Consider the following 25,615-nt stretch of genomic DNA (forward strand, 5'->3'; position numbering starts at 1 on the left):
GTAATAAATGTTATTTGCAGTTAACAATTTTCTTTTTTCTTTATTACAATATTTATGGCAAGACTAGGTATATAACTTGAAGATGACTGACTGACAGTGATCTATCAACGCACAGCCCAAACCACTGGATGGGTCATGTTGAAATTTGGCATGCAGATATATGTTAAGACGTAGGCTTCCGCTAAGAAAAGATTTTAATAAATTTTACCACCAAGGGGATAAAATAGACTATGAAAGTTTGTACCATGATAATTTACTGCGGGCAACAGCTGTATAAAACCTGTTGATTATCCAATTTTTTTAAGTTTTTAAAGAAAGCAAGACAAGAATTACGTAACAATTGTAATAACTTAATGTATTTAAGACTTATTCTCACAAAGTTACTGTGAAGAGAAAACAAAATTTTAAAAGTCTCACCATATCAACCCTGACGGTTTTCAGTGCTACAGCTATGGATGGATCTTGTACAGTTTTAATGGCACTATCCAGGACTTGTGGTGATATGAGCGGTAACCGCACATGACTCAAAACTTCAAAACAATGTCGGCGTCGAGAAGCTGGATCATGTTCCAACCACTTCAGTGCTGGATATAGTACCTATAAGTTTGTAATTATATTATTCAGTTATACCTTATTTCTTGATATATTCCTGTTCAACAGTTGATGTACATTCAAATTTAATAAATAAAAAACAGTATTAACCTGAGCTTCATTATCAACTTTTAACTGTTCAGAAGAAAGAAGTGTGACTAACTGCTGTAGAGGCAGTTCCAATAATTCATCTCCATTTGCTACCTTATTCCAATAAGCTTGAGCATGTGCTAAGGCTTCTTCTGCTAATTCTTTACAATTATGAGTTTCTGCAAACCTGTATCATATTGTATTAAAAAACAATATATATTTAAAATATAAACACAGTTAATGTTTTATATTTATTTCTAATAAATCTGTATTTTCACCTAAATATACCAAGTGCATTTGATGGATGTAGTTCTCTTTTCAAAAACTCTCCACATCCAAATACAAGTTCCCTTAACTGTAACATATCAGCTGCAATCAATAAATTTTGTACTGTCACTTTGTCTATTGCAATTTCACCTGAAAATTATGAGGATTAGTCGGTTTATATCTACATGTAACATTCAGAGTTTTTATGTCATTTTTACCAAGACGCAAAGTTTCTTTAAACATCAATTCAATGTTTTTAAAACTACAGCTACTAAATGAACTTTAAATTTAATATGTTGATATCTTACCAGTGTATATAAAGTCGATGATTAAGGGTAATATGGAAGGCGGTATACTGGGTAACATCACTCGACCCTTTTGACTTTCTTCTAAGCCAACATTGAACATGGCATCAAAATATTCACAACTGGCAGCCAGGACTACTCGGTGAGCCTAAAGATTGAAAAGCTACTGTGACGATTTTGTTCATATATATAAACTATGAAAGTATAAGCAATTTTCGATAAGCTGTATGTTCTTTCCATTGGTAATATTAAGCTACCTTAATTTTAGTCTTTCCAGAAATAAGTTCTATGTCACAAAACCTCCCATCTCGCCTGAAGTTGTTTAAATTTAATGAAACTTTACTAGCGTACTCGCAACATTTGTATAATTTAGAGCCTTCTTTGTTATGTTTTTCGTAAATAATTGAGGACATAGTGTTTTATTGTAGAAAATTCACGGCATTGTAATTGCATACAATTTAATTAGATAGTTATCTTATTTTGTTGTGTTTATAATTTTTTTATGACTTATTATTTGTAATAAAAAATGTAAAAGTTAAAATGTAAACATTAAATTGCTAGTTGCTTCAGAAGCTATAACTTTGACACACATTCAAGAGTGAGTCAATTTGCTTCAATTTGACTTTTAAAATTATGACTCGTAGACAGAGTAATATAAGTATTCAGTCATTACTACAGATTAAGTACTAGCTAGTACGTCAGTACCGTCTAATCACATTGACATGTAAAATCTGCCATGAAAGAAATCCCGTAGACACGGCGCTGCCACGCCTAATATAATGGTGCCAGTATTATTTAATTCAAATGCCCCCAGCGTTTATAGGCATTTATCATTTATCGCTGTGTGAGCGAAATGTTATTTCATAAATTTTTCGCTAAATTGTCATAACTGAGGTCTTGACAAACAAACAACAAAATACCGGCCATTTTTCTGTTCTTTCAAAATTTCTCAATAATTTACACGTTATTATTATTGTTAAAATATTTTTCTGTCTTTGAATTTAGGATTTAACTCCACGCAATAAATAAGACACGAAGATTGCATTAGTAACCATCATCAAGAGCAACCTACCCTGAGTAAATACGTGAAAATTTATTAATTTTAACTTTTTTTAATCTATGAACATTACTACAGATTAAACTTATTGTTATGAACTTATACCTGCTTATCTTTGTGTAATCTGTTATTGAAAGCACTAGATCACAGCGCATGCGCCTGACAAATTCGGCCATATTGTTATGACGCATACAAGATCATAGGTCTCCGCCAGTGACGAGTCTTCTCGCAGTTGACGTGGCTACTACGTACCGTCCCGTTCGCCCACTCCGGACGCAGCATATACGGTGACGAGGAATACGTAACTGGTGAGTGCTTGTATTGAAGACATCTTGCGGTCTGTCACGGTCGCCTAAATTTGGGCTCACAAACATGTTGTCTACTTGTGACCTTATTGCTCAACTTTTCCATACAACGCTTTGGTCCCGAAATATGTTACAAGCTAATGTACGCAATTGGAAATTTTTCCTTGTTATGACGCGATAGTTCAGTTTTAGAATGGGACCAATAGAGTCTATCAACAGTATCACTATGATGAGAATAATGTAACTGTAACATCGCTGCATGCTTAAAATATATAAAGTTCTTCAAGAAACACAGAACGTTGACCTTGAATATTTTAGGTGAGCTAGTCTGGCATGGACGGAATGGTGGAGGAGAATGGTACACCGAGCGGAGCGAATGTTGCGGATCCATTGGCCAGCCCGGGGTCTTCCAATACAGCCCCGCATGTTGTCGTGACGAGTATAGTTCAACTAACATTACCCACGCAGGCTCCATCAGCACAGGTTGTTGTTTGTTTATGTTTGTAAATATTTTGCAATGTGTTGCTTATCGGTTTTTACTATTAGTATCATATTCAGTTACTTTCAAATAACAACATTATATTTGCAGGTGCAATCTGTAATCCAACCTAATCAACAATCAGTGATTCAAACAGCATCTAATATACAGTCAGTGCAATTACCAAAAGGCAATGTGATTCTTGTAAGCAAACCAAATTCTGTTATACACACAACACAAGGAACTTTACAAACATTACAGGTAAGTTTAATAGTGGAATATTTAAAAGAAAACGCTATGCCAAATTTTAATTATGAACAATATTATCTTATTTTGCTCTGTTGCCTAACCTAGACTTAGGCATTGCGTTTCATAAATGACACTTCAAATTTATTGTAATAAAACATAGTGACAACAACTATTATGTAATTTTTATAACTTGAGGAAGTAGTTTTTTATTATTTTTTTTTATTAATTACGTAATACAGGGCCGAAATAAAAATTATCATATGTAATTATTATATGTATGTTTAAACTCACAAATTATTGTTTAAAGGACTACTAACTTTATTATCAAGGATATCAAATTTACTAAATCTTTAATATTCTTATAAATTACATCCTCTGCTTAAATCATATTAATATGTATATTTTAGATAAAACCAGAGCCTAATACAGTGGTCAGCACACAAGGACAATCATGCAGTGATGAAAGTGGTAGTGATGATGAAAGTCCAAAAAGGAAATACAGAGAAATGCTCACAAGGCGGCCGTCATATCGTAAAATATTGAATGACTTGGGAGGAGCTGAAATAGCTGGTATGATATATCTTTCTTTAAGAAATTATGTTTTGGTGCTGCAGTAATCAACAATTGTACACAAAGATATAAAGAATGTGCTATAGCAACGGTTTATGTATCATTTTATTTCAGTTTATAGTTGCCTATATTACTTTTATAAGAGTTAGCATCCTTATACCTCCACCAAGCATGCAGATCCTCATTCCAATTTTTTATATGTATTGTAATAAAAGTATTATCTACATCTTATTTAAAAATTTGAATCATTTCTAACTGGGTTGGACTTAAAGACAATCAGTTCAAGGAAATATGGTCTTACAGAAAATCGCATGGGAACTAAACCAGGACCTGAGAATGAAGTGTCGCTGTCATCTCCTTTGTCATTTGCACCAGGTTAGTTAAATGTGCTGCAGCTGACACTTGATTTTTGTGTGCAACATGTCACTAACCTGTTACAATGTATCACAACCATATACCGTGTTCCTCCACGGCTTATAACCATTAGGCTCTGGTGTACACCATCATTTTTTGTTTCTCAACACATTGGCTCGGTCTTGATTTAGTCTCATGGTGGTCTGTTGAATTCATACAATCCTTAGTTGGCCCTTTCTCACTAGTTATCATAGGTGCAACAAGAGGTTATTTAATAATGCTGTAAGATCTGTAAGTAAACATATTGCTTGAAACCCAATATAAAAAGAATTTATCAAGACAATGGTAACTCTAATCATTATTTAATATAATGAGTAATACTACATTATAATCTTGATATCATATCTATATAGGTATCTATATGCTTCCATTACAACCTGTTTTTCTTCTAGTTGTAACTAAATGCCTTTTTTAAAACTATGTACTTCCAAATGAACTAATACATAAAATTATAAAGTTGTAAAAATGATACTGCCAGTTTGGTTAAATTTCAAAAAAATATCTGTATATGATCTATACCTATTTATATCTATTATATAATAACAAATTGAGTTTCAATTGAGAGCGCTATGATTGGCCCATCTCCTTATAATAAGATTTCTATGTAGTGAGACTATTTATTTTCCAATATTTTTTCGACTTATCTTTAACTTTTTCAGTCATATATAGTTTTTAATTAAGTTTGTTTACTGTAGTGTACTTAGCTTGCCCTAGAGCTCAGGCTCAAAAAAATGAAATCAATAAAAAACCTCGGTCGAAATTGTTTTAAGTAATAATCATTTAGCAAATTATAGTTGTTTTATGTGATTTAGTTACAACTAGTTAGGTAAAAGGCGTTCTAACGAAAAACGGGTGTTGACTTTAACTTAGAAATAGATTTTAAAGGTTAAAATTTGTATACTACAACTTTATCTTGCATAATGTTAAATTCTATCTGGCTATGTATTGTCCATTTTTATTGAAAGTACTCACTACTTTCAAGTTCTAGCTTAACTGAGATTAAGTATGTTTGTGGTGAGTGATGAAATATTAAGGACCATAATAATTATCCTACCCCATATATCACAAACCATCATAACCTATTTTCTGGTTTGGTTATTTTTAATAGAATTTATTATACATAATATAAATGTTTTAGGGAGTTAGTTTCCAAAGAGATGTAGGTATTTATTTTTCTGTAATATGTATTGAATTTTAAATAAATAAGAATATTTTCGTTTCAGTCCCAAGTTTTAAATTTTTTTGTGGTGGAACTTTAATATTATTCATGTTTCAATTTATTCACTCAAGATGACGTAATCGCGCTCAAACCAATGACAATGACGTCATTCTAGCAGCTGCGTCATGTTTGCTACAGACAACTACAAAGTTGATAATCATTTACTTAGCTAGTGAATCAATGTAATAAATTTGGTAGATATTGATTCTTTTTTTTAAATAAAATGCTAGCTTTTCATTGTATAAAAACAACAGTTTATGTTTATGTAAAATTATTTATTACATAACAATTATATATGTATTATATACAATTAAAAAAATTCTATACAATGATATGTTTATACTGTATTACAAATTTTCATTAAGCAGAAAATTTAATTGTTTTGAAAAAATATAAATTTGAGCACAATCTTTATATCGAGTTATAAATGTTGTCGAAATCTATGTTTCAAATAGTAAACATTATATTTTTTTTGTATATTTAGTTATTCCAGCGGGAGCATTACAAACAGAAAGTGGTCTTCATACTTTGGCGGTATCAGGAACTACGGGTGGCGGCGCAATAGTGCAATATGCTACCAACCAAGATGGCCAGTTTTATGTGCCGGGTTAGTATAGTTATGTCAATTTTAAGATTATATATTCAATATTACTATTTTGAAGAAATGAACAAATGCTATGTTTATAGGTCCTATATTAGAAGATCAAACCCGAAAGCGCGAACTTCGCCTTTTGAAAAATCGTGAAGCCGCCAGAGAATGTCGACGTAAAAAGAAAGAGTACATTAAATGTTTAGAGAATAGAGTAGCTGTTTTGGAAAATCAAAACAAAGCACTCATAGAAGAGCTTAAATCACTGAAGGAGCTATATTGTCAACAAAAAACAGAATGAGATCCAGCTGGCTAGCCAGATGTGCCATTGAAAATGCTGGCAGATGCCATGAGGCACACATTGGCAGTATCTATGCTGAGTTCATAAAATTCTAACGGCCCAAGATGCTGTGACGATAAAAATGTTCAGTGCAGTCCAAAAATACTGAAAATTAACAACAAATTGCCAAGAGTGTCATTTACTGTAAGAATACTTTCAAAGTCTTATAACTCCTTGAATACAGACCAAGAAATAATCAGAAACACCAACAATTTAGAAACATCTAATTAAGTCCTGTAAATAATAATATATTTTTATCTGAAACTACCTGCAACTAAAGTAATAAGAAAGAATTTTATAAAAAAAAAGTCTATTTTGAGTAGATTTTCATCTATCATTTGATAAATCGTAATGTATTGTTAGAATTTATATGTTTATCTATTTGATCATATTCTATAATGTTATTGTTTTCTTTTTGTCATCTAGTTGATTATTTTTATATGTTGCAAAAATCAATGCTTACCTGTCTGAAATTGGTTGTCTCTATACAATAAGTACTCTTTTTTGTAATGACGGCCCGTAAAATGTTTTGATATACCTATGCCATAACTAGAAAAAAATGGTGACAAAGGCCCTGTTGATATTTTAACCAGATAGTCTATACTATAGACAGTTTTTTGAGAAATGTTGTAGTTTGCCATGATAGAAAATTCACTTCATCTGTCCTTTCCGGGATCTTCAAAGGTTACGAAAATATTAAGATATTATTTTACCGCTAAAAGTTTCAATAGATAATCCCTTATTAATCTTAATGTTCACCTATTAATTATTATTGTATTAAAAAAAGTCTGTCCATTATTTAAATTCAGTGGTAAATAATTTGTTATTTCTTTGTGTATGCGTGAGTTGTAAATAGTCATATTACCATTACAACTCATTTTTACCACATTTTATGAAGAGAAAAGAATTACCGATTGTAAACCATTCATTCATTTAAGTCGCTTAGGTATTATTAACGCCTAAATGGTGATTTAATAGATAAGCCAAAGTTATTTTTTAGTTCTTTCGTGCAATAACCCTATTGCAATGTACAGTTGAAATTAGTGATGTACTAAATTTCACACATAAAAAATGGAATGTACAGTGTGTACATATAGCTAAGATATGTATAGATTGTATTTATATAAAGTTTGATTATATTGTACATATTAAAATGAGGAAGTAAATTGAACGAAAATTGACTCACTCGCATATCACAAGAGGTTTTATTATGCTGGTTAGTTTTTACAAACATAAACCTATTAGTATTTTTTGCTATGATAAAATTACAGTATGTGGAGTTTTACTAATTTTCTTTACATTATCTTATCATTTTAATCTTCTTGGAGGGTAATTAATTGACTTTCATTATTAAATATAAGATTTTATAAGTAGTCAATTGCCATTAATATCATGCCGAGCTCATAAGTTACTGTTGTTCGTTTTTTTTGTTATGTTTAATAAACAAAGTAGACGCATGTCTTTAGTGGCAAATGGCAACAATTAATGTAAGACATTGTGGAAAGTGCCTTTTAAATTAGATTGGATAAAGTTTATACCAACATAGCTTTTTATGTTAACTTATGCTATTTATAAATATTAATAATATTAACTGTTTGATGTACTTCTTGGTTATTTTATTTTAATATATTATACATTTTATTTAGAATAATATTCTTAGCTGTGATGAAACCAGAATATTAAAAAACAACTATCACACATAACCAGCATCATTTATCTGAAATGAAGTCCCTACATTTTCCTTTACAGGTAAGAATGAAAACTAAATATTTTAAAAAAATTACATGTTTTACTGAATATCAAATTAGTGTCTATATTTTCCGGTTCCTTTGAAAATAACACGAGAACAGCATACAAGATTTTTTTTTTTCGCATATTGAGTAAAAAATAGAACGCGAAATTTGTATTATGGCTCCAATGAAAACGCTAATGACGCGTCGTAGCCAGCAAACACTCTGTAGTAGGGAAGCCTAAGATGCTAAATGTGCATTTACTCGAGTGTATCGGAAACTTACTGGAATTCGCAGATTAGATGATAGCAAGAAAAAAAGTCCTATAATGTTTTTAATCGAAAATCGATTTTTTTTTTATTGTAAAAAAATGGCAATGGCATGGCAATTTCGTGTATATGAAGAAAGGGTAAAATTTAAAAAAAATATGACTCGAGCGCGTCATAAAAATATTAGGGGTTATTTACAACACAAGAAGTCCAAATTTCGTTAATCTTACGATTAGACAAAAAATATCGATAATTCTCTAAGATTACGCATCTTAGAGAATTATCGATATTTTTTTTTATAATTTCCTGCAGCTCCAGTGAGCGCACTCACCAATATTACCTGCTTTTACTGTTTGGAGGTACTTACAATAGATAACCTTCCCTTATAAAAATTTGATGGGCTCGCGTAAATCAAAATCCCCTCTTGGGCTTCCCTACTACTACCACGATACGTTGTGGCAATGTAGAAAAACTTCAATATTTAGCTCGAGGGGCGTACCATAAGCACATTATATTTATATAAGTGTTAGAAACGGAACGAAAATTTGATTATATGTCACCGAATTCATTAGACTCTATTTTGGCTCACTTTAAATGGACATATTTAATTCATACTCTTTACATATATTGTCAAGCATCCGTGACAATAACTACAATACTTAATTGCCTTAATTTGATGTTACTTGATTAGGATTAGCAAGAGTAAATAATTATCTGACGTTTAAGTAAGTTTAAGAGCAAATGAAGTTGATTAAATTAATTCAATTTTGTTTTTTTTTAACTACGTTTAGGAATTTATTTTATTTTATGTACCTCTAAAACCTTTCACTCGAGGGTGAAAAGGTATCCGAGCATTAGGTACTCCCATTAAAAGAATATTCTCAGTTCTTAATTTATCGTTTCATAATTATGAAACATTTCAACACAGTACCTGGATGACCGAGCTTTGCTCGGTATTTTTTATTGTTTTTTTATAAATTGTGTTTTTTGGAAATTATATTTGAGTATTATTATTCGCCAATAGATGGCAGGAAGAGTCATAATAAATTGGGACTATTCAAACGCCTCCTATTTGTTTAAAAAGTAAGTTTAAGTCAATAAAACACGAATAAACAATACAAATCACACCGGAATCAATTGGTAGGGCATTTTTTCCACACAGTATATGAGTTACCTTTTACGGAGTTACGTTTATGAACAGCTGAAGATGTCGACTTGCTTGCAGAAAGAAGCAATCGATTACAAACTCATTGACCATTAAGCTAGGCTAGTTACTTACTGGTAAGGACTGCATCACAGAATTGTTTGTTTTGCTTTCACTCTTGAAACAAAAATAAAACCTTTTTAAACGAAAGTATTTTCGTTTTGTTTCGTATATTTATTACAGCCATAAATTTTCTGTAGTCGTTGAAAATAATTAATTGGTATCAAAGTAAATGCATGAATAAACAAATATAAACTGAAATTAACTCTCACTGAAAGACCCGGCGACCGACAATCATACAGGCAATTGTTTGTTTTATTGTCTTTCCTGTGGATGACTTAATTCCTGAACGCAACCTTTGCGAATCTGAGTCTGTTTTCTTTCAAACCTAATCAACTGAACCGATTTGGATGGAATTTGGTACAAATATAGTTTGAGACCCGCGGAAGGCCATATCTAGTAGTTTTTGTAGCAGAAATCTAGCGGGAACGGTAACACTGCGGGTATAACCGTAGTACTTATTTGTATACATTCGTTGAAAAAATAAGTTACGTAATTATATTTATATCAAATCTTGAAAAGTCACGACCACTGATAGAAATTTCATATAATTAATAAAGATAGGTAAATTTAATACATTTTTTTTTATTTTATTAAAATTGTCAAGCGTTTTTTATTCATGTTTATTTTTCTATAAAAACATACTTTAATTGGGTTGTTAAGTAACTAAACTCAAGTGAAATACAATAAAAGGGTGGCCTAACAATATGAATAAGAAAATCCATTTACAATTTACTCACTTTTTATTTTATTAAAACTCAGTACTGAAAGTACATAGGTACCTGAAAAAGTAAGAATTTTGAATTTTGTAATGAAAATAAGATACATTTGCAGATGTTTTTATAATTATGGGTCCTTTTTTATTACTGTGCATAAATCATATTTAAATATACAAAGCAAACAATAAGAAATATTAGGCTCTGAAATTTATATATGTAAACAATGTCTTAAAAAATTAAGTTTAACAATTGTGTTGTTAATCATCAAAGTTTTGTGACAAAAGAAAATTTGCTGCAAGATTCTCATTCTTTTCACAAGCAAAATAAGCTTGAATGACCATATGTTCTGGAAAACCTAATGCTTTTAATCTTTCAATAGCTTCTTTGTCTTGGGGAGAAACATGAATGACATTCTGTGGCTGCTGATTTATTTGATTTTCTTGAGCACCTGCTTCTTCTGGTGCTGCAGTGGCTAGACTACCACTAGAAGGTGGATTCACGGGTTCGTTTAGCATTCTCACAAAAGCTTGTTGATGTTGACTTATTGCTTGCAAAAGAGCAGGGTTAGATTGTCCAATTTGCTGCAAAACAGTGTTTAATAAATTAGGATTTTGCTGGATTACTGCACGCATCTGTTGAAATTGTGGTTGATCACGAAGAAAACCTAAAGGATCCTCATCTGTGCTTTCTTCTGCCTCTTGTTCTTGAAGTATATCCTCAGGTATACCCGTTATTAAGTATTCAACTGCTCTTTCTCTATTATTAAACGAGGCACGGAGAGCCTGTTCTACCTGTTGTCGATTATAACCCATGTCCATAATACTTTGAACAGTAGATTCAAAATCAGGATCAATTGGTGCAGCTACTGGTTCAACAGCGCGTTCAGGCTCTGGCGCTGGCACTGTTTTCGGTGTTTCTTCTGCATTTTTGTTTTTACCGTCTCCGCTTTCTGTTGACGTACTTTCACCAGCTTCAGGTGCGGATGTAGACGTCTGCGGAGTTTCGGCTGTTTTGGGTTTTGTTACCATAATTACTATAAATTTCTTCTCATCTATGTTGTATTTCTTAAGTTCATCGTCATCGAGTAGAATTTTACCAGCGTAAATAAGTTTCTGATTATCTGCCGCATAATCTTTGCCTTTTTCAACTTCAATTTTAAGTTTCAATGCCTTCACAGTTTCGTCCGGATTTATTTCAATTTGAAATGTTTGCTGCTGTAAAGTTTTTAATGTCACCAACATCTTGCTTAACTTTTGTAATCCCACTGAAATTCTTAAAACTGTTGTTACGAAGATAACTTTTCTGACTCGACAAAATTAACCAGTAAACATAACCTCTATTCAATTTCCTAGATGTCATTTGTGTTTGGATAATCGTAACCAATTATGATAATCGTTACATATTATTTTATTTAATAAATTATTCTGACTGTAAAAGTATAAAATACCCATGATTTTTATTTATTTCACTTTATGAAATATATACAGACATTGTTCATAATGATCAAAATATATATTTTTATTTTGATCAGTTATGAAAGATTAATATAAACTTTTCATTGTCATTAGTAAATAGATAATTATAATAAAATGAACGTCTTCTAAATAAATATAATAATTGTGAAAGAAAGACATATTTATGCCATAGTATATATGTTTGAATAGGATATAGCATATGTTTTATCTTTACCGGTGTATCACCTTTTTTTGTTTGCCTCTAAAAGTTGATGGCCCTGTAGACGTTCATATCTTTATACTTAGGAAAGCCTACATTGGTAACGCCAACGCTGATGTTATCTTTCTTATTCTCTTTGGTACATGCTTAGCTATGACCGGTTATGACATCATTATTCATGTTCGTTTAAGTCGCTTTAGCCGTTTCATATATTTGAATTTCCCCGACATCTATATATTATGTCTCTTATCGACCTACACGCATATTCCATCTTATGAAACTTCCACATTGTGAACCATTCATATTGTGAAATTAACCATTCATATTGATATATACATATATAACGATATAGTACTATTTTACATTTTATAATAAATATGTATTATAATACATTACGTTGTTAAATGAGTCACATATATCAATAGTCAGATAAAAATGTCCAAATATCGCTACTTAAAATAATGTATGATCTATGTTATCGCTATGTCTCAGTCTCTTTTACTGTGTAATATGCCAGTTTTTCTCAAAGTTGGCGATAATGACATCTAGAGGGTGCCGAAGGCCTAGAGGCCTAGAGAGTTTCAGAAAAATAGGGGGCGCGTTGAAGTGGTGGCGATTACTCATTTATAAAATTTTCATGCATGAAATTTTAAAATATACACAAATTAAAGTTTATCTATATTTGCTAAAAATAAATTCATTAGTAAAAGGGGCGTTAGGAAAGATAACTACTCCGAGAGTCCTCTATTCAGAAATGCGAAAAAAACGAAAAAAACATAGAAATAATACTTAAAACACAAAGACAAAATGCCATCTTCAAAGTATTAGATTACAATTAGAATTTTACCCAAATGTAAAAAAAATCATAAGCATAAGTATTTTAGGCAAAAAGTAACTGAATTTTGTACGTTTATATAGGGTAATCATCTCTAAAAATAGCTCAGAAAATTATGAAAATCGTTTCCTGGAAAATCCTTTATTATTTCTTAGTTTTTTTTTAAGTTGGTACATAATAAATAAATTCAATTGATTATAAAAGACTTATATATTTAATGAAATAAATATAAAACGAAAATATTTGCAGTGTGACATGTACTAGGTACTTCATAATATGCATTTTTCACAATTTACCAGCCACTGCTGTGGTACAATTTTTGGAACACTTTTCCATTGCTTCACCTCATTATATAAAGCAAGGTCAATGATACTAAACTTATTACTATAAATCCATTGACTTCCATTTTTAAATAATTTTTGACAGTGCACTTGTTTTTGTTTCTCTGAAGAATTCTCAAGTAAATAACAAGTATCCAACAAACTTTCAGCTGCATAATCATTAAAATCATATGAAACAGTGTTTGGGAATGCCTCACATAGATATCTCAAAACATTGACACTTCCCAGTATAGGTAAACCCAATGATGAAATTTTCAATTCCATATTAGGTGACTCTGAAACATGAAAACATAGAAATAAATTCTCATGAATTTGGATAGAAGAATTAGGCATGTGAATAGAGCAATAATAAATCTACTTACATACAATTTGACAGTTGGGATTTTTACAGAAATAAAACTGATATACTTTTATGCATGAAAGACAATGTTTATATGAATAAATCTATATATATAAAATTCTCGTGTCACAGTTTTCGTTGCCATACTCCTCCGAAGCGGCTTGACCGATTCCTCTGAAATTTGGTAAGCATATTGGGTAGGTCTGAGAATCGGCCAACATCTATTTTTTATCCCGATATTCCTACGGGATACGGACTTACGCGGGTGAAACCGCGGGGCGCAGCTAGTCTAATATATAAAATTCTCGTGTCACAGTTTTCGTTGCCAAACTCCTCCGAAACGGCTTGACCGATTCTTATGAAATTTTGTGTGCATATTGGGTATGTGTGAGAATCGGCCAACATCTATTTTTCATACCCCTAAATGATAAGAGTAAGGCAGAACAGCGTTTGCCGGGTGCAGCTAGTCTATATATATATAAAATTCTCGTGTCAGTTTTCGTTGCCATACTCCTCCGAAACGGCTTGACCGATTCCTCTGAAATTTGGTAAGCATATTGGGTAGGTCTGAGAATCGGCCAACATCTATTTTTTATCCCGATATTCCTACGGGATACGGACTTACGCGGGTGAAACCGCGGGGCGCAGCTAGTACAATAAAAAATTGGTATAGTTTTTATTTTTTTTTAGGATTTAAAAATACTTTAAAAAGAAGTTAATAACATAACATGAGAAATATATTATATAGCATAAAAACAATTGATTCTAGCATAAGAGGCAGTTTTAATAAAAGGAAAGCTACTAAATGTATAATGTTAATTGTTTCTAAAATAAAAGAAAAAATGTTTAAAAATACCTACAACTTAAAATATACAATTAATTGTGGTTTTGGATTATGGTAATTATAATTAAACTGGGTTCACATTTAATAAAACAAAACTTACCATTTTTAAAAATAAGCCTCATGTTGACTTTTCCATTGGTGTTCTTAAACTTGACCTTTTCAAAGAATGATTTTATTTTTGGAATTTTGTTAGAAGGGGTAGAAGAATGAATGTGCCAAGTAAAGTTTAAATCCAAATTTTCTTTTAAAACTTTACCTAAAAACCATGGTAAATTATCTGGACTTAAAACCAAAACCAATTCCTCAGGTTTGACCTATAAAAAAAAATTACAATCATTAAAAAAAAAAGAAAAACAGAAAATTCATGAATGGTCACTATTTTTTGTTATACAAAATTAATTATAGAACGGCTATTACTATATTTTTTAATGATTTTAAAGACTGTTATAATGTTTTATAAAAATTAAACAATATCACATAAGCTTTTTCATGTGAATCATCTAGTTTAAGGCTTTATAAAACATGCTTTTAGTTCATGTAGTCCCCTTGATTTATAAATTGGTAACCTGAGATGTTTTAGTGCATGACTTGGTTTTATTATGAGCTGTGTCGTTCAATTTGCAGGAAGAACTTATTATTTGGATTTTCTCATAAAGTTTATCCAATTTTTTGAGCAGCTGATCTTGTCTATTTTCAAGTTCCAACATTTTGTTGTTTGGTGCACTCTGAAACATAGAACTATACATTATCACGGTGTTGAATAAAATTTATCTATACACGGTATTAAAATATAAGATTAAGGAATTTTTATTAGATATATATTGGCTAATTAATAAAATGACAAAAAAAAATTATTGAAATAAACCTTAAGGAATCTCATAACCTGGTCACGAATATTCAATTGTATGTCATCTTTAGCAGGTGTTTGGTTGGGATTCTTCATGTAATACATACATGTTGGTAAATCAATAGATTGTTCAATTGGGATAATACTTTTCATTTTATACATCCTGTTAACTGCAAATTAAAACCAACATGATATATATACATAGTGGTTTCGAAATAAAAATAATGGTACTCTTATTTTTTAGCTTAGCTAGCTATTTCATGTTATTATTAACCCTCCATCTAGGGCTTGGTTTGCAAAGCCAAAGAAAAAAAATAGGACAGACAAGCAGGGTTCTCCTGTTATAGTTTCTGTTCCCTGGGATTCATTGATATTTGGCTGAAAGATGTTAGTTTTTATCATCTTCCAAACCCTCAACCAAATCAGTTCAGTTGTTTAGAAGTGATGAAGAGTCAATAAGACAGACAGTACTTTTGCACTTATAGTATTATATAGTATGGTAAGGTGGTCAACTAACTAAATTTAAGTATAAGCGCACTTTCCATCCTTAAGGTAGATTTTTCGGACGTCTATTATAGACTATTCACTAATGAACTCTTTATAAGCGTTAAGAAAATTGATGCGATGATGATATTGCGGGCATATTTTCGACTAATTATTTCAAAGCAGGATCAAAATTAATTAATTAACGATTCCGCAGAATGCGGAACAGTTGACCGCCTTATAGGAATATAATATTATAATAGGGATTCTATGCAGACGTAAAACAACCTAATAATATTTGTGATTCAATTTCAATATACGAAAATTTCTATTTTTGATATAATTAATATGCGTAAAATTATTATGATTAACCTTAAATTTGCAAAGACGAAAATTATCCCAGTCCCAGTCCAGTCTATAAAGGAGTGAGGAATTCAAAATACGTGAGGGAGAGACAGGACTGAGGGAGTACCACAGATTAAAAATTAGTTACTACTCACTACGTTGAGGACTCAAATAACAGAAGGAACAAGTTAGTTACTACTCAAATTGACCAGGAATCACGATAACCGATGACACGAATGACAAGCAGGGGATGGACTACCCGTATTATTATGCTACACTTTGTGGTGGACCATATTATACTACTCTTTGGTCAAGAGTGACAAACAGATTAAATATATCAACAGTCAAGTAGAGGTATAATACATCCATCAGTACCGTAGTTATATTGCGCTAATTACACTACACTAAATTTAGTTCTATATATCTAAAAATATAATCGCATTCTGTTTAATGTTATTGCTATTAATTTGTTAGAAATCTGCTGAAAGTTAGCATCTTAAATTTAGAGGTTAGGATGGTTACTGACTGAATCAGTGAGAAGCCTGAAAAGAAACGCATTTAGAAAGGTGTCATTGCATTTAGTTATATACTTTCATAAATAGCCCAATTTTTGGCGATAATTTTTGTCAGCAGTGTTTGGGACAAAAAAAAACTTAAATCTTAATAAAAATTTTCTATTAATAAAAGTTATACATCTTTCTTTTGCACATATAATTCTCGTTTGATAGTAGTGTGATAAAAATAAACGGTGTCACAAGATCTAATACTATGTTTGTTTACAGAATACCGGCGTAAAATAATAGCATGTTATTGTCTTTCGTTCAGTGAGTGGGGGAGCCGGAGGCCCATTTCCTTTTCCTTACCCTTCCCAGTCTATTCCTTTTGTCCAGCCAGCAATCCTTTCCTTGTCCCTTAGATCTTAAAAGCGCATTTGCAGAGGTTTGAGCCTCTGCGAACGTTCATGGGCGGTAATGATCGCTTACCATCAGGCGAATTACCAGCTCAGCTAATCTTAAAAAAAGTAAAACAATCACTAATTGCATTTAGTTGAACAAAAATCGGTTCAAGCGTTCGGGCGCTACGATACCATGGACTGATTTAACACAAAAAATTGTTAAACTAGTGTATAACTTATAGCCCTTTTTTATCTTTTTTTTTTAGTAGGGAAATCTTGCATAGATACCCACGGCCTCCGGAGATAAAGCCGTGGGTTATGTCGGATTCCTACCGACCAAAACCCCACTGTGTTCCGTCGAGCCATTTAAGTGAAGGGGCCACGGGAGCTGGTTAAAATTCGTCCGCGACCATAACTTATAGCCCTGTTGCTTTGCGTAGCGGGCTAAAATGTTTTTGATCAATAAAATTCTTCCTTTTAATTTTTCTTTTTTCAAATTTTATGGTTATCCCTATTTTACACCTTTTCTACGAACCTTTTTTTGGCGCTTTAATAACCCATCTAAAGAATCGCCACGAAAGAAGTCTCACGGTGAGTATTGTAACCGAGATTATTTCTTGTTTATATTATTAAGGAATACCGGTTCCAACCAAGTTAACCAATATTTCTTTTTTTCTTTTTGTAGATAATGCAAATGAGCTTTTTCGAATTCTTCTTGCACTTATTTATTTACTACGTTGTATTAAGCTGAGTCATCCCTGTGTATGTGTCGTACTAGACACTCGTTCCGGCTCCACCCGGATTCCTGTTTCATCCCAAGGGATCATTAAGTCGGGATAATGCATTCTATCACTCAAGTCAGCGCATAGCCTGTCCGTATACCAAATTTCATCAAAATTCGTTCAGTAGCTTCAACGTGATTAACGGACAAACATCAAAACAAACAATCCAACAATCATTTATACTATTATAATGTGAGGTGTGATTATTGGTTCAAATCTAATACAAATGGATTGTTGTATAGTTTACAGATAATACATAGAACATAAGCAGAGTATTTACTAATAAATTTTTTAAATTTTTCATCAGTCATGTTTAAATTTTAACATGGTATCACAGAATTTTTTAAATAATTTTTAATTTAAATGAAAATAACAGAAGATGAATATCATTCACATGTTTTATTGTATTTTCACATCAATTATAAATAAAAAGATTATGCGGCATGATGTTCATAAATTTTGAAATATTATTATGTATGAACAATATGATGGAAAATGGCTGCCAACTACCTAGCCTAGCTTTTTGCGACGTGCGAGTAATGAATGTTCGGGTGTTCTATCGTGTTAACTGATTAATTCAAAGAAACAAATTATTTAAAAAGGACACGAATACCACTGATTTTTAACGTGAAATTGATTATGTGGTAATAATTTAGTTCGCTAAAAATTCGATAAAGCACAAGTTATAAAAACTAACATGGCGGTCTAATAATCAACCAATGGGAGGCCAGAAGCAAGCGTTTCAGAATTGCATGTACCTATTCACATTTCGCGTCATTAGGTTTTTGGTGCCTTCTGTAAATTAGATAAAATTTTAATAGAGTTATCAGTGAATTGAAAAACTTTTGTAATTTTGCTAAAAAAATACCATGAGAATTGTTTTGTGAATTGAAACATCGGTTTTGTTGGAAGCGTCATCTGAGGCTGAGATTATGAATCCTTTAGATTTAGGATGAAGCTAAATACTATAAGAAACAACATTTTGTTTTTGTAAACAAGAATGTGTTTGCTATACACGTGCGAAATTGTGTTTAATTGACAGTTGTACGCAAAGATGTCGGGGAGGGGGGCCAAAAAACGCGGGAGACCCCCAAAATCAGGAACTTTTGAAAAGAATAGAAAATTCCAATATCATTTATTAAAGAAACCTAAATATTTACAAGCACAAAACATAGGTTCTGGTTCATTAGCAAGCACTCCTTCTGCATCGAGAGCATCATCGCCACAGGGAAGTGATACAAGCAAACGAAGTACACGAAAACAGAGAGGAGGTAAATCACATAAAAGTCGAAGAGGAGGTTTATCAAATGCTTATTCTAGAAGAGGATATAATCCTCAAGCGGCAGACTATCACGAATCCGAGTACCACTATGGATCTGATTTTGGTGATGAGCTTAGTGATAGATCAGAACCTGAAGAGGATCGTGTAAGTGAAAGTACAGATGGATCAGTTAGTGAAGGTGCAGCAAGTGATAGTGACTTTTCTGTTAGTAGTTTTAATTCTACAGTTGGTACTCCTAGGAAACCCACAAATATCAATAGGCCACCTAGTCCAGATCCACTATGGTTACAACAGGAAAGACAGATACCCCATTTAGATTTGCCATCCTCATCTGATGATTTAATAATTCCCCATAATACAGTGTTACAAGTGGTAGGTGTCTATGAAGTTTTACGCCATTTCAGACATCTTGTAAGGCTTTCTCCATTTAGATTAGAGGACCTTTGTGCAGCAATCAGTTGTGAAGAGCAAAGTAATTTATTAACCGAAGTACATATAATGTTATTACGGGCTTTATTACGAGAAGAAGATGCCCAACAAACTCACTTTGGCCCCTTAGATCATAAAGACAGTGTTAATATAACATTATTTCTATTAGATGTTATGACTTGGCCTGAAGTATTACGAGTGTATGTGGATAGTGACAAAACATTTGATAAGAACATTTCTAGGATTTTGAATTCATGTGAATATCCATTTACAACAGTGGAAGACCGACTTTCAGTTCTTCAATTTTTATGTAACCAATTTTTAATAACCAACCCAGTACGTGATGATTTAATAAGTGAAGGTATTACTTTTATTATATATGTTTAATTTATTTAGATATAATATATATTAACAAATCTGTTTTGTAACTTTTAGTTCCTATACATTATGATGACCATTGTCGAGTATGTCACCGTTTAGGTGATCTATTGTGTTGTGAAACCTGTCCTGCTGTTTACCATTTGGAATGTGTGGATCCCCCTCTAGAGGATGTACCCTCAGAAGATTGGCAATGTGCTTTATGTAAACAACATAAAACAGTTGGTGTTACAGACTGTTTATCGGATGCTGAAAAACAAGGAATATTATGTCGTCATGAGCACTTAGGTTTTGATAGACACGGTAGAAAATATTGGTTTATTGCGAGAAGAATTTTCATGTAAGTTGTACAAATTTTATAAATGGTTTTTTTTTGTTATTTTGTATATTTATTAGGTTTATATTATTTTTTCGTTTATTATTGGTTGGTACAATTTATGATTATGGTCTTCTACAGATCCCTAGAGATTTTAATGCTTTATCATTTACTGTTTTTTTTTATTTACTAATTTTTGTATGACAAATTTATGTGTTTCAATTAGTCCATATAATACCTAATATTTAGGATACATACTATTGAAAAAGTATTATATTAGAATAAATAGAGTTCATAAAAAGATTAGTATCTTTATTAAATTAAAATTTATTTGTATCTAATAAATTTAGAAATGTTTGTCTAAATTGTGTTTTTTAAAATGCTTATTAAATTTATTAGGTACAATAGTTTTTGTGATTCTTCTGTTTTAGAGAGGCTGAAAATGGAGATGTCTGGTACTACACAACAGCTCAGCAATTTCAGGAATTGCTTGATATCTTAGACAGTAAAGAAATGGAAGCACCCCTTGTACGTGAACTTTTAGAAATGAAAGATGAGATACTTCGTCAAATGGATGTAACAGAAAAACTGACAAATCAAGTCAAAGGCAATCGTAAATCTTATTTAGAAGTACAGAATGCTAATATAATTAAACAAAGGAAACAAAAAGATCAAGGAATCAATGAAGATGAAAAGCATCCAGATCTGCCACTGATGTCTGATGGCGACATAGTGAATGAAGTTACTGTTACTAGTGATGAACCTGAAAGAAATGAAGATGATGACTCTAATGATGATGAAAATAAAGTAAAGAGTAGTAGAACTAAAATGATGGTGAAGAAAAATGATGAAGGTAAATGTATTATTCACACTGTACGATAAAAAAAAATAGTTTAGTGTTTCAATTCATGATTCAATTTATATATTGTTTTGTGCGCTTTCAGTGACCGAAAGATTAACACGACAGAAGACCAACCAAATATCTAATGGAACTTACTTATTTAAACTTGGCAATGAAAATGCATTTAAAACATATGTGAATCAATATACAACAAATCCTTTGGCTCTTAACAAACCACAAAGAAATGAAGAAAGAGATAAAAAGCGTTACATTTCACATAAGTTTTCTTTATCATCGGGTCAAGAATTTAAATGGATTGGTTTATTAAATGGTAGGTGAAAAATACCAAACAGTTTTGAAACTTGCGTTCAATTTATGCATAACTTTTATATTATTTAATGGTCATTCATCTTTCAGCTACTAAGCCATTGCTAGTGGCGACACTACGGCAGACGTTACTGCATTTAGAGTCAAATATAGTATTACAATTCATGCATCCCAATTGGAACTTACTTAGAAAGCCATGGGTGCAAGCAGTACAACTCTGTCAAGCACCTAGAGACTTCGCTAGAGCCCTTTGTGTACTTCAGGTAACAATTGTATATTGGTGTTAAATAAATGTTTTTAGTTTAATAAATTTTTATAGTCACAGTTATTTAATTGTATTATATTTTATAGGCATGTATAAAAAGTGCAGTATGGGTACCAGCCTGGCATGAACAGTTAGGACATGTTCGTTTAATGCGCACTACTGCTGTTGAGCGTGAAGAAAGAAAGAAGCTTGATAAAAGAGAGAAAAAAGAAAGAGATGAGGAAGAAGAAAGATACCGAACAGCTTATAATTTTGTGAAATACTCATTAGGTCTTCATCATCAGGCAAGTTTAATTTAATTCAATATAATGGAGATTGAATAATATATTTTTCTTAATTTTAATGTAAAAATATGTAATGATTTTTGATAATTAATAATGAAATGATATTTTGATGTATCACATTTCATACATTTATTAGGTTTGGAAGCAAAAAGGTGAAGAGTATAGAATTCATGGACAATGGGGTTGGTTATGGAATTCCACAACAAGAAAATTTAAAAAAAGATATACAAATGTTAAATTATCTTTAAATAATGGTCCAGCAAAAATAGCAGTTAGAGTACGAGAAGGCAGCATCATTAAAGTTCTGGCTGTGGAACCTAAAACATATGAATACTTGACATCAGATGGCTCTGCAGACCAAGATGTTTTGGCAAAGTGTAAGTTATGTTTTTTATATTTTATCTATACTAATATTATAAAGCTGAAGAGTTTGTTTGTTTGTACATTTGAACACACTAATCTCAGGAACTACTGGTTTGATTTGAAAAATTCTTTCAGTGTTAGATAGCCCATTTATTGACGAGGCTATGTATGGACAACTATTTTGTTATATTTATCTATACTAGTCAAACTAAGTAAACTACTTATTGATTAAAAATTGTTGCTCATTGTAGTGCCACCGTCAATGAGGAACATGACCTTAGAGAAAGACACAGAGGATTTTGAAGAGATTGATGTTGAGAAAGCTTTAAGTTCATCAACCCGGCGATATTACCCTAAAATTGCTAGAAAATCAAAATTAGATGATTTCCTAGCTAGACGTACATATTTAAAGTTTATGGAGGAAAAGAAAATAGGAAATTTAATGAATAATGTAAAAAAAGAAGATATTGATGTTAAAAGTGAAGAAGATAAAAACATAGATATTGAAAATGAAGATACAGAAGTTGATAGCTCTGCAATTTGTAACATCACTCAAACTAAAAGTGAATCAAATACAATGAGTATGGATATAGAAATATTGAGAGAAAAATATTTGAAATTAAATTCATTAACAAAACAGTATAGATGTTATTCTTCAGACTGTAATAAAGTAGAATCATCTGTTTATAATATCGATCTGAAATATAAGTGCTTTTCACCATTGTGTATGGAAAAGGGAAATTTACTGAATAATTTATTGACATTGTTAAAAAGTGGTTCTGCTAACAATGCAAGTTTAAATTCAAAAGAAAACAACAAAATGTCCATATTAGAACAGTATTTGTTAGGTAAAAGTTCAAATTCAAATGAGAATATTTTAACTGACCTACTTTCGGCAGTTGCTTGTGCTCAGGAGTGTGATAATAAAAACACTGATTGTTATGTTAAACGGAAGTCCAGTGGTGATTTTGATATACCTGCTAAAGTAGAAAAGAGTGAAAATGAAAATAATAGCTGCCTATTAAAGAGTGAAAATACACTGGAGGAATGTGCTGTTCCTGCTGTTGGTAATGAGATGGATATTGACATTGGTAACAATAATGTTGAGGATAATGAAGTTGAAATTGGACCACTTAAAGAGCTTACTGACACTGATTGCCCAAATGCAGAGAATGCTGAAGAAAAGACACGTCCTCCAATTCCCAAACTAAAAATAACGCGGGGAAAATCCGCTAAACAGAATAAAGAAGCGAAAAATTACGAATGTTCAGTGAAGTCAGAAAAAAGTGCAGATGTGCCCAAGTATCGTGCTACGATAAATAGGAGATTTGGAACTAAAGGTGTTAAAAAGGAAGAAAAAACAATAAAGGAGGAGAAGACGAAAAGTGGAATAATTCGGGTATATTCTACTGAAAGACCTAATGGAAAACTATATTTGAAAAAAGTCCAAACTGCAGCTATAGAAAAAAAGAAGAAAAGAACTCCAGTTAAATATCCACCATGTTCATCATTCCACACTAAAAGTAAAGCAAAAACTATTATGGTTTTGCCACACCATGAATTAAGAAAGTTGTGTAGACAAGGAGGTCATACCACTGTTACTGGATTTAGTCATAGTGCCAAGCCCAATCAATTGGTTTGGCCATATCCTTGTGCTAGGCCTCTTTTTAAAACATGTTGGCTTTATAGAACTGTTAATCTGCAATGGCTCGCAAGTGCTGCTTTACAATTGAGAGTTATGTGGGCATGTTTACGGTGGGATGATATGGCAGCAAAACCAGCTACTGCAGATGGCAAACATCAACTTACAACAGATACTGAAATTGTTTCACTAGAGCTGTTAAAACACCGGCATATAGGACAATTTTCTGAAAGAACACAGTATCTACGGCGACGTGTTGTTATTCCTTTGGAATTGCCGAAAACTGTTCGTGAAGTAACATCAATACGTAGTGGTTTAAGAAAACGAAAACGTGCTGAATCTCCACAAAACACTGAACCACAGGTAAGATATTGTATACAAAAAGTAAGCAGTCAAGCATTTATTTTGTTATTTACAGTATTAAGTACTCAAATTTAATTTTCAGGTAACTGAGGAATGGGTTGATGAAGATAAATTAGAATTGTGGGAGGTACGACAATATGGAGAAAGAGCTGAGCGTGTAACGCCAGTAACGCGAACATCGACAGGAAAATTACCACAGCGAAGTACTGCTCCTACACCCGCCAATGCATCTGATATTAAAGATAAAATGGAACAGCAGTTACGTGAACAGCGCGCTGCTCATCAACAGAAAAGGGCTCTTGAATTGTCACAAGGTTATATAATACTGTTTTAAAATATTTGAGTTTAAATTTGATTAACAATTTTTTAAAATAAATATATAATTAATTCCAGACAAATCAAAAGGCACACCAAATTCTGGCAAAAATACTCTCTCTACATTGTTATCTTCAAATACACCTACATCTGGGGGACAAAAAACTGTAATTGGGACCAGAAGAATCATAATGACGAAGGGAGCAGATGGAACAACTCGTGTTATTAGCCAACCTATAACTGGTGTTAAGTTATCTGGTGAAACTCCATCTAAAGTGACTCCGCAAAAGGAGTCCACACCACAAAAAGTTCAAATAATTCGAGGTCCAGATGGAAAGATCACTGTTAGGGGTCTTCTGCCGGGACAGCAATTAGTTCAAATGTCAGATGGTAAATTGCACGTTATGATGGCTGGACAACAGGGGATCACTGGTCAGTTAATTGCCGCATCACCCTGTAAATCTGAAGCAGAAAAATGTCAAAATGTTAGCAATGAAAAGAATTCTAACACGGCTAACCAAGAAGATACCAAATCCGGTACACCCCGCCTCACGATACAGGCTTCGCAGCAAGCGTCGCCTGCAGGTCGGCACATTGTGGTGCAGCCGGCTCAGCAAGTCGTCGTGCAGACCTCACAGCAGGTCGTCGTGCAGCCGTCGCAGCAGCTGATGGTGCAACCGGCGCAGCAGATAGTCGTGCAGGCAGGGACACGGATGGCGAGTCAACCGCGCATGCAGACCGTCCTCGTGCAGCGTGCGACCACGCAGCTGCGGCCTGCGTCGCCGGCCCCGCGAACGCAGACGCCACGTCCGCGCACGCCAGCTACACAGCAGATAGTCGTGAACAATCCGGCCCTTGTCCAACAGCTGGCTGCTGGGAAGATTCACTTGGCTACAGTGAACGGCCAACAAGTTCTCATCCGTCCAACGGGCAATAACCAAGCTCAAATAGTGGCCCATATCGGTCAG

The 25,615-nt window shown here is 32.5% G+C and overlaps 5 protein-coding genes across 13 annotated transcripts in view; 2 read left to right on the plus strand and 3 right to left on the minus strand.

The window, feature by feature from the left end:
• The window catches only part of LOC119835021 (actin-binding protein IPP-like), a 7,545-nt gene extending 5,689 nt beyond the window's left edge, over positions 1 to 1,856 (minus strand). The window contains exons 1-5 of the mRNA XM_038359603.1: positions 1,511 to 1,856; positions 1,257 to 1,401; positions 960 to 1,098; positions 703 to 868; positions 418 to 597 (exon numbers count right to left, since the gene is read on the minus strand). Coding sequence (XP_038215531.1) covers positions 418 to 597; positions 703 to 868; positions 960 to 1,098; positions 1,257 to 1,401; positions 1,511 to 1,666 — 786 coding nt within the window. The 5' untranslated portion in view covers positions 1,667 to 1,856. The remainder of the gene's footprint in view (positions 1 to 417; positions 598 to 702; positions 869 to 959; positions 1,099 to 1,256; positions 1,402 to 1,510) is intronic.
• A 604-nt stretch (positions 1,857 to 2,460) lies between these two features.
• On the plus strand, positions 2,461 to 8,077 carry LOC119835024 (cyclic AMP response element-binding protein B). Of its 5 annotated transcripts, none has more exons than XM_038359610.1 (7): positions 2,461 to 2,618; positions 2,934 to 3,098; positions 3,205 to 3,354; positions 3,750 to 3,912; positions 4,216 to 4,287; positions 6,030 to 6,152; positions 6,233 to 8,077. In XM_038359610.1, the coding sequence occupies exons 2-7, from the start codon at positions 2,949 to 2,951 to the stop codon at positions 6,433 to 6,435; spliced, it is 861 nt and encodes a 286-aa protein (XP_038215538.1). In that variant the 5' UTR covers positions 2,461 to 2,618; positions 2,934 to 2,948; the 3' UTR covers positions 6,436 to 8,077. The 5 variants fall into 5 exon arrangements, with proteins under 5 accessions (XP_038215538.1, XP_038215540.1, XP_038215542.1 ...); XM_038359612.1 differs by having other exon boundaries at positions 6,245 to 8,077; XM_038359611.1 differs by having other exon boundaries at positions 2,616 to 2,757.
• A 2,384-nt stretch (positions 8,078 to 10,461) lies between these two features.
• Positions 10,462 to 11,817, minus strand: LOC119835151 (UV excision repair protein RAD23 homolog A). The gene has a single exon (XM_038359820.1). The coding sequence runs from the start codon at positions 11,695 to 11,697 to the stop codon at positions 10,714 to 10,716; it is 984 nt and encodes a 327-aa protein (XP_038215748.1). The 5' UTR covers positions 11,698 to 11,817; the 3' UTR covers positions 10,462 to 10,713.
• Positions 11,818 to 13,157: 1,340 nt separating this feature from the next.
• Positions 13,158 to 16,483, minus strand: LOC119835180. Of its 5 annotated transcripts, none has more exons than XM_038359872.1 (5): positions 16,321 to 16,482; positions 15,374 to 15,507; positions 15,057 to 15,215; positions 14,591 to 14,804; positions 13,158 to 13,581 (listed from the first exon to the last, which is right to left on the minus strand). In XM_038359872.1, exons 2-5 carry the CDS (start codon positions 15,497 to 15,499, stop codon positions 13,235 to 13,237), a joined length of 846 nt encoding a protein of 281 aa, XP_038215800.1. In that variant the 5' UTR covers positions 15,500 to 15,507; positions 16,321 to 16,482; the 3' UTR covers positions 13,158 to 13,234. The 5 variants fall into 5 exon arrangements, with proteins under 5 accessions (XP_038215800.1, XP_038215798.1, XP_038215799.1 ...); XM_038359870.1 differs by having other exon boundaries at positions 15,356 to 15,507; XM_038359871.1 differs by having other exon boundaries at positions 15,356 to 15,507; positions 16,193 to 16,327.
• A 1,843-nt stretch (positions 16,484 to 18,326) lies between these two features.
• The window catches only part of LOC119834856 (nucleosome-remodeling factor subunit NURF301), an 8,206-nt gene continuing 917 nt past the window's right edge, over positions 18,327 to 25,615 (plus strand). The window contains exons 1-10 of the mRNA XM_038359374.1: positions 18,327 to 19,914; positions 19,989 to 20,271; positions 20,679 to 21,100; positions 21,192 to 21,419; positions 21,506 to 21,678; positions 21,767 to 21,964; positions 22,101 to 22,341; positions 22,579 to 24,332; positions 24,415 to 24,646; positions 24,726 to 25,610. Of these exons, the coding sequence (XP_038215302.1) occupies positions 18,897 to 19,914; positions 19,989 to 20,271; positions 20,679 to 21,100; positions 21,192 to 21,419; positions 21,506 to 21,678; positions 21,767 to 21,964; positions 22,101 to 22,341; positions 22,579 to 24,332; positions 24,415 to 24,646; positions 24,726 to 25,610 (5,434 nt within the window). The 5' untranslated portion in view covers positions 18,327 to 18,896. The remainder of the gene's footprint in view (positions 19,915 to 19,988; positions 20,272 to 20,678; positions 21,101 to 21,191; positions 21,420 to 21,505; positions 21,679 to 21,766; positions 21,965 to 22,100; positions 22,342 to 22,578; positions 24,333 to 24,414; positions 24,647 to 24,725; positions 25,611 to 25,615) is intronic.

This window comes from Zerene cesonia, chromosome 20 (assembly GCF_012273895.1).
Source record: "Zerene cesonia ecotype Mississippi chromosome 20, Zerene_cesonia_1.1, whole genome shotgun sequence".
NCBI lineage: Eukaryota > Metazoa > Arthropoda > Insecta > Lepidoptera > Pieridae > Zerene > Zerene cesonia.

Excerpts from the sequence above, each read along its gene's own strand:
- LOC119835151 (XM_038359820.1), bottom strand. The coding sequence starts at position 11,697 with ATGTTGGTGACATTAAAAACTTTACAGCAGCAAACATTTCAAATTGAA.
- LOC119835024 (XM_038359610.1), top strand. The coding sequence starts at position 2,949 with ATGGACGGAATGGTGGAGGAGAATGGTACACCGAGCGGAGCGAATGTT. Across the intron at positions 3,099-3,204 it reads CGCAGGCTCCATCAGCACAG|GTGCAATCTGTAATCCAACC; the intron begins GTTGTTGTTTGT and ends TTATATTTGCAG. Across the intron at positions 6,153-6,232 it reads TGGCCAGTTTTATGTGCCGG|GTCCTATATTAGAAGATCAA; the intron begins GTTAGTATAGTT and ends CTATGTTTATAG.
- LOC119835180 (XM_038359870.1), bottom strand. The coding sequence starts at position 15,499 with ATGTATAAAATGAAAAGTATTATCCCAATTGAACAATCTATTGATTTA. Across the intron at positions 14,805-15,056 it reads CATGCACTAAAACATCTCAG|GTCAAACCTGAGGAATTGGT; the intron begins GTTACCAATTTA and ends TTTTTTTTATAG. Across the intron at positions 13,582-14,590 it reads GAGGCTTATTTTTAAAAATG|AGTCACCTAATATGGAATTG; the intron begins GTAAGTTTTGTT and ends TTCATGTTTCAG.